Source organism: Penaeus monodon, chromosome 41, assembly GCF_015228065.2.
Source record: "Penaeus monodon isolate SGIC_2016 chromosome 41, NSTDA_Pmon_1, whole genome shotgun sequence".
Taxonomy (NCBI): Eukaryota; Metazoa; Arthropoda; class Malacostraca; order Decapoda; family Penaeidae; genus Penaeus; species Penaeus monodon.
In genome coordinates, this window is record NC_051426.1 from 3,258,770 (window position 1) to 3,266,269 (window position 7,500).

The following is a 7,500-nucleotide window of genomic DNA, read 5'->3' on the forward strand; positions in this document are numbered from 1 at the left end:
ATAAGAAAAAGGCATTGTTTCTCGACAAAGAAACCAAGATAAGAAAAAGGCATTGTGTCTTGATAAAGAAACCAAGATAAGAAAAAGGCATTATTTCTCGACAAAGAAACCAAGATATAAAAAAGGTATTGTGTCTCGATAAGGAAACGATTACGAAAAAGAAGGTATGTTGTCTCGATAAAGAAATGAGCAATAAGAATAATGCTTTATTCATGAAAAATTCATGTACAATAATTTATTGGCGCTAACCAATTTACGAAAGAAACTTCATAATTTATATAAGGATTGGCGAACAACGAACTCAACATAAAAAAGAACACATGTTATATATATTTTCATTTTGGTTTTCAATTCTTTCAAAAAACTTAAAAGAAAAGCTCCAGTGACCCTAAAGCAACATATAATAAATAAATGATAAGAAAAAATATCAACAACATAATTACTATAGTCATTCAGAAAGTAGGAGTCAATGCCATTCATAAAATGCACTATGTCACTACAGATCCTTTATATACACATTCGAAGATGATTTATCCACTGCATCTGGATTTTCTTATATTTCACAGGAGAACTAAAGATGGAAATTATAGCGGATGAAAAAATAATTGTCAATGGACTGTGCAGGATGCTCAATAGATAATTAAAAACATAAAAAAAACATAACTGTTTTCAGGGAGAGCGAGAGAGCGGGCATAAAATCATTTCACATATGAAAAGTCTAGCATCAGCAGATGGGAAACTGAAGAACAATTATAAGTTAGAATGATTATCGTAGAGCGGGGGAAAATGGGAAAATAAACAAGTTATAACGCAAAATTTGTCAGTTTTTCTTTCTGTACATTATCTTAGGTATCATGATCACTTTTTGATAATGGTGAAAAACTAAAAGAAAAAAGCAAGAATTAAGGAATATCCAGAATCACCGATATCTTTTCTAACCTAGATGTTAGTTTCAATGTTTTCTAGAGTATTTTTCTAAGATTAAATTCATTTCAAGTATAAGTACCATCCTGCTGCAATGAAGGGTATTTATCGCCCTAGTGTCCATATACACTATATATATTCTTTATTATTCATCTTTATTACCATTATCCTACGCTGCATTTTTTTTTTTTTTTGCCGTGTCCATCGCTTTTGTTTGATTCGTTTCCATCACACTGTCTTTTTTTCTTCGTTCGTCACAGAACATTCAAGCTCAGTCGAAGCCATTTGGGTAACACTCAGTTTTCCTTTTACACCGGAAGGGCAAGATTTCCCCGCGTGTCGTTGCCTCACTCGAAGCCCATGAACTTCTTGGCGATCTCCAGCACGGCGCCGCTGTTGATGGGACGGCCCTTGCGGAACTGGAAGACTGGCTTGCTGACCACGGCGCTCGCTAGGGTGGCCGTGCCCTTGGTTGTCCTCAGTTCGGCGAAGGAGAACGACTGCATCCCCTTGAACTGCCCCAGCAACTGGTCGACGAGCGATCGCGGTCCGACCTTCGCTTGTTCGACCGCTTCCAGGCGTGGCTTGCTGATGGTCGACGGATACTGGATGGTCATGCCGGAGGACCTCCTTCGGGCCAGCTCCAACACCGGCAGGACGCGAGTTGAGGATGTGACTGACGTGGGCCTACGTGGGACAGGCTGTGAGGGCGGTTTTTCACGACGCTGTTTGATGGATGTGGGAGCGTCTTTGGACTGGGGAGATTCGTTCCTTCCCTGCTTCGTTTGCCTGTGGTCATCCGAACAGACCGAGTTAGACGTCTCTGATGATGGAATCTGACCTGCCATTCGCCGCAATGCCTCCTCTGCTTCTATGTAAAGCACTTCTCTTTTCTTTTGCTCTTGGCTTGGCTGTACAGTTGGTGGATCTTTGTTATTAATGGCTTTGGAATTTTTACAACCTGATCTTGGTTGAGTCTTCTGCCGCCTTTCTGAATTTCCCAAACTGAGAGGTGAGCCCTCAGTCTCCTTCTCAGCCACCGGGGCGAGGCGCGATGGAGCTTCTATCGTCGGCGATTCCAGACTCTGCAATTCGTTGGCACTCCTGGAATGGCTAAAACCCGAGGACGAAAGGAACTCTTTCTCTAGACCACATAGTTCTGTGCTGCTCTTCGTCTTGGTAAACTCTTGGTTGGTGGGTTCCCTCCTCTCAGATAGGTTTGCCCCCATGCGTCGGAGAGCGGTGACCGTATGAACAGCGGTGTGCCACCGTCTTCGACTCACATACTGCCGCAGGTTCCTCTTGTTGAGCTCGGCCTTCGGCTGCCCCCCGAGGTTGCAGATCCAGCTGTGTTTGCGGCACTGCTCGGGTGTCATGCGACAGCTGGTGTGAGATCAGGGGAGGAGTAGAGAGGTTAGCTTTGCTTTGGCTGTGTGCTGACTAACCACTACGTGACTAGTGTCGTTGTTTACTGTGGTGGTGGTAGTGGTGATGTAACTAGTGTCCATGTATTTGTGACGCTCAACTTTACCGCTTTACAAGTCAGAGTCCCACGGCGACCACTGGCCGTAGGTGGCGCAAACGACGAAACTTCCGCACTATGAATATTTCCTCTCATGTCACAAGCCATGCGACCTCTCGAGGCACAGTGTCCGTCTTTAGCGAGGTTTTCGAGGCACTGGTGAGGGTGCCATTGGTGACCGCCAGGAGCAGCAACCTTAAAATGGGCAGCAGCAGGGTTGGAGAACTAGTAGGTGAAGGTCGGGGAACGCTGTGGACCAACGGGAGGAGGACGACGAGCTGTGATCAGGGAGAAAGGGGGGAAAGGGAGACAGAAATAAGGTCATGCATGAATACATGCTTGTGGATGCACGATGAAGAAATCTGGATATGCTATGGGCACACATAGGATTTTTAAAGGTGCACTTAAAACCAAGAAAAGATCAGTTGGATTCTTTAACCCATATGCATACCGCAGACTTCGACAGCATAGCAGGGAGGGAAGTGCCTCCAAGTGGCGAAAGTGGCATGTGCAAGAACTAACCAATAGAGAAAAAAAAACATGAGGGAAGAGGCATCAACGAAAGCATCTACCTTACAGAGGAGGAAAAATATAAAGTGGAGAAAAATAAGAGAAAAAGTTGAGGGAACTTTAGTATAGAAGTTCTTTAGAGGAACGTTATATATTTATGTAACAACTGACTGAGACATACTATGAGAAAAAAATACCTTTACCTACAGGTATATTTCCTTGAATATACCTGAAAACATCTAAAAAAAAAGATCTTTGCTTGGAGCGATACCGCAGAAAAATCTGATAAGAAAAGAGATACTAATATCTATAAGAGTCCAGCTCTATCAAAACCAAGTTATATATATATATATAAAAGCATCTAACATGATACATTTAGACTACCAAGCGGCAGTACAAATGCTAGAACATTACACCGCAATAGTTAAGTTTAACCGGACCATGCCGAGGGAAAAAAAATATTTATAATTCTTTTACTTTACAAATTACAACCACTTACAGTTACTGCCTACAGAATACTGTGACTGCATTGCACAACAAAGTCTACTGCTACTAGTTTATAAGCTACAGGACTCAAATTTCTACAAGACTTTACCCGGTACTTATAAAAGCCGTTCACTACAGACGGTAGAATCGAGAATTATAAAGTTGGCAGGAGAAACAGCAAGTGAACTACACAAGCTCCTAGGCTATCTGTAACTACTTGAACAAGCAAGATAACTATATCGTAGTTGATAAATCTGAAGAGCTACAGGAGGCAGACTCGCGAAACAGCAGGAGTGAGAGGAATACCGAATTCTTCTTTAGTTCGACCTGAGCATCTGTACTTCGGGTAATTTTTTTCTTTCTTACTGAGTGGATTCACCGGTGTCTGAATTTTCGATTAATTATATCACAACGTTTATTCTGCCTAAAGTTAACATGAAAACACGGGATTTACGCGTTCTGCTCACCCACAGGGTGATTGCAGGGCCCTTTAACGTCACCTCATGTGCTGATTTCATCTTACACTAGCGCGTCATAGAACTGACGTCACATAATGCATTTATTGCCCCTTGTTTCTAGTGACATTCTTTTCCATTCTCGTCTGGCCTGTCTAATAATGGCCATACCCTATACTGTCACGCCTGTCATAGCCAATGCTAAAACGCTTGTTGTTGTTATTAACCGAATCTACATTTTGAATTAACCCCGGCGGCAGTCCTGTAGTTTTGGTAGTCTTACCTAAGAGTCTACCCCTGAGAAACTCTACATGAGTGTTATTACATGACTTACTGGGGGTGTAAGACGAGTTTAGGGATGAGGTGAGGGCATTCTTGTTCATGTCACAGGACAATCGGTTTTCCAACCCATTCTCCTGAGCGGTTGAGGTGAACACCATGCTACTGCGTGTGCGAGTGATTGGCCGCTGAGGAGGCCTGCCTGACGGCTGTTTGTTTTCGAACTGTGATATTCGATCCTGGGCTGAGAAAAGGAGGCAGCTGCCCAACTTCCGCTTCTGGTTGGGAGAAGGAGGAAACTTGCTCTTTCTCTTCAGGCTGTCCGTGTTGCCTGCCTCTACGGCTAAGAGAGACGACCTCTTTTCTGTTGAATAATTCTTAAGGTTGTCCGTGGATCCCTGCTTGGCGAGCTTCGCCTGTCTAGGTAGAGTAGCACTCTTCCAGTCGTCCTTCTTGGCTGGGCTTCTGATGTTCAGGTTTTCTTCTTTTGAGCTTCTATGCGCCTTTTCTGGAGGTTTTGGAGGCAGTTCACCCGTTAACCTTGGGGAAGTAAGGGAGTCTTTCCTCTCTGGAATTTCCATTGAGTCTTGTTTATGGAACTTCGAATATAAACGTGGTGACGGGGATCTCGTTGAGCTTCCAACAGACATGTGGTCATCAAAGCCTCCATTTCCAGTATCAGTGCCATCCTTTGCCTTGTTAGAAGGAACCTCAAAGGACGGTGATTTTGAGAGTGTGCTTCGAGAGGGCGACCGCTTGAGCTCTCCCCAGGGTGTCTGGATGCAAGCATTTTCAGAAGACCCTGAGCTCTTCAGACTTACTGAAGAAGGCTCTCGTGACAGCGGACACAAGAAGGGTGTTCGAGTCGGTGCAGGAGATTTGTCTCTGTGTTTATCACTTGGAACAGGCGATCTGGTTCTGAGTCTGGGTGACTTCTCTCTTGGGGATCTCTCACCTGGTTTGGGCGAGGGTTCCTTTCCCTCCCACTGAGACACACGGTCAGAGGTGGAGAAGGGAGCCTGGCGCTGATTCTGGACATTGCCAATATCAAGGATCCAGGCCACAAGCTTGTTACTTGGAACGTAAGTTGGGTCGCTAGAATTCCCCTCAGAGTCGAGATTCTTATTTTCTGAGGTGTTGCTTTTGTCTGTCTGCAAAATTGTTACTTCTGGAACCTGACGTAGTGTCCCACTTGGACTTTTCATCAAGGTTGCAATGGGGACATCCAAAGAATCCTTGTAGTCCTGACACTCTTCATCATCTTGCCCTTGTGGACATACAATCAGGTCAGGCCACATTTGCGGTTGGTCTGCTGTTAACTCTGGACTGTCCAACCCACTTGCTTGAACAAGGCGATCCAGCTGACCACTGCTGATGTTGACGTCTCTAGAGGGTCTTCGGTGTGACAGTGGTGTTCCAGGACGCGACTCCCTGGATGGCGGTCGTTCTTCTGTTGAAATTTTGCGATGGGGTGGAAGGGGGCTGTCTGGCGTTATGTCCCGGGATCCCCTTCTCGGTCTGGAGTATCTTTCCTCTCCTTCCACTGTGATGTACGGCATCGGCACATCGCGCGACGGTTTCTGCCTCACAGGTGTTCCCGGACGCTCCTCCTGATCGGCATTCTTAGCCTGGAGGGGGACGTCTCTCGAGGGCTGCTTCTTGAGCTGTTTTGTGGGCGTTGAGCTCCTGGACCGACCAGCTTCCAGATCGAAGTCATACTTGGGGGACGTGGCGCCATCCAATCCCGGCGATTTGGGCGTCGATCCACGAGAACTTCGATCGGACAGGGAATCCCCGGTGTCCAGGCGAGAGAGGGACTTCTTCCTCTGTCTGGCTGTGCTTCCTCCCAGCTCCTCATTCTGAAGCGCGATGATTTCCGGCCGTCTGAGAGGCTCTCTTGGCTTCGCTTTCCCTGCGTCTTCGTTCTTCTTGGCATCTTTCTCCGACTTACTGACCCTTCTCTTGTAGTCTTCGTAGGCTTGCTTGTGATCATCCAGCTGTTCGTTTGTCGCTTTCGTGCTCGAGTACACTGACACGGGCGATTTCGATCCACGGGAACGTTTTTCATCGGCACCGTTCGTGGTCTCCTTCGTCTTCAGGTAGTTCGAGGTCTTCTTGGTCTCCGCTGAGTCCTTCTTGTCTTTGGTCTTTCTCCAGTCATAATCCTTAGAAGCCTCTCTCTCCAGCTCCTCTTGCCTCGCCTTGATTCTCTCCTCAAGAGCTTTCTTCTCCTCCTGCTTCTTCTTGATTGCTTCGTTAACCATCTTCTGGTACTCTTGGTAGGCCTTCTTGGGGTCGTCCAGGAACACGGTGCTGCTACATTTCTGCAAACCGCCGGCCGGTTTCTCGCCGTCCTTTGATTTCACGACAGTCTCCTGCGTCTCCTCCGTTTTCTTGTTTTTCTCGTTTTCTTTCTTCGTAATTTCAGGGGTTTTGGATCTTTCCTTTTCGAGTTTTCCGTTCTTTGTTTCCGGTTTGGACACTGAGAGCTTATCGTTATCCTCCTTCTTGTACTTATCTGAGGGCAGGGTTTCGCTGGCTTTCTTGGTGATCTTTCCGTTTTCCACGCCTGCTTTGTCCTGATCTTTATCCTTTCCTCCGTCGCTGCCCTCCTTCAGCTGCGAGAGTTTCACTTCCAACTGACTCGCCAGCCGTCTTGGCGAGGGCTGCCTCTGCTCGAACGTGTAGTGTGAGAACTCGTCTTTGCTGCTAAGATCAAGGTCGTCGTCGTCGTCGTCCTCGTCGTCCGAGAGCTCTCCTGGAGGGGGCGAAGGGGGGGCGACGATGACGGACGAGAAGGAGGCTCTCGAGCTCCACCCTTCCTCCCGGGCGATCCTCTGCAGCTCCGGAGGCAGCTGCGTCAAGGGCGTCCCGATGAGGTAGGGCGAGTTCGGGTGCGAGTTCCACCTCTCGACGAACTCCTTCAGGTTCTTCTTCGTCCGCTCCAGCTCCTCCTCCTCCTTCCTCTTCACCTGCTTCCTGGCCTCATCTTCTTTCTTCTTCTTTCTCTCCTGCTCCTCCTTCTCTCTTTTTATTCTTTCCTCTTCTTCTTTCTCCTTTTTCTTTCTCTCTTCTTCTTCTTTTTCTTTCCTCTTTCTCTCTTCTTCTTCCTTTTTCTTCCTCGCTTGAGCTTGTCTCTCTTCCTCTTCCTTCTTTCTCGCCTGGGCTCTTCTTTCTTCCTCCTCCTTCCTCTTTCTCTCCGCCTGCCTTTCCAATTCTTCTTTCTTCAGTCTCTCTCGTTCTTCTTGTTGCTTCCTGGCGGCTGCTTGTCTCTCCAGCTCCTCTTGCTCCTTCTTCCTGGCCTCCTCTTGCCTCCTCCTCTCC

The 7,500-nt window shown here is 46.8% G+C and overlaps 2 protein-coding genes across 4 annotated transcripts in view; both read right to left on the reverse strand.

Annotated features, from left to right (window-relative positions):
* Positions 1-1,103: 1,103 nt before the first annotated feature.
* LOC119598561 (serine/arginine repetitive matrix protein 2-like) overlaps positions 1,104-7,500 on the reverse strand; it is a 75,661-nt gene continuing 69,264 nt past the window's right edge. For 2 of the 3 annotated variants that reach the window (XM_037948201.1, XM_037948202.1), the window contains 2 exons: positions 4,232-7,500; positions 1,104-2,724 (listed from right to left, as the gene is read on the reverse strand). The exon at positions 4,232-7,500 is cut by the window's right edge and continues 285 nt beyond it. In XM_037948201.1, coding sequence (XP_037804129.1) covers positions 2,672-2,724; positions 4,232-7,500 — 3,322 coding nt within the window. In that variant the 3' untranslated portion in view covers positions 1,104-2,671. Of the gene's footprint in view, positions 2,725-3,804 lie in introns of those variants that run through there. The other variant, XM_037948199.1, reaches the window with a different exon arrangement.
* LOC119598336 lies at positions 1,272-2,554 on the reverse strand. The gene is made up of 2 exons (XM_037947991.1): positions 2,397-2,554; positions 1,272-2,307 (listed from the first exon to the last, which is right to left on the reverse strand). The coding sequence occupies exons 1-2, from the start codon at positions 2,552-2,554 to the stop codon at positions 1,272-1,274; spliced, it is 1,194 nt and encodes a 397-aa protein (XP_037803919.1).

Excerpts from the sequence above, each read along its gene's own strand:
- LOC119598336 (XM_037947991.1), bottom strand. The coding sequence starts at position 2,554 with ATGGCTTGTGACATGAGAGGAAATATTCATAGTGCGGAAGTTTCGTCG. Across the intron at positions 2,308-2,396 it reads TCACCACTACCACCACCACA|CTGTCGCATGACACCCGAGC; the intron begins GTAAACAACGAC and ends ATCTCACACCAG.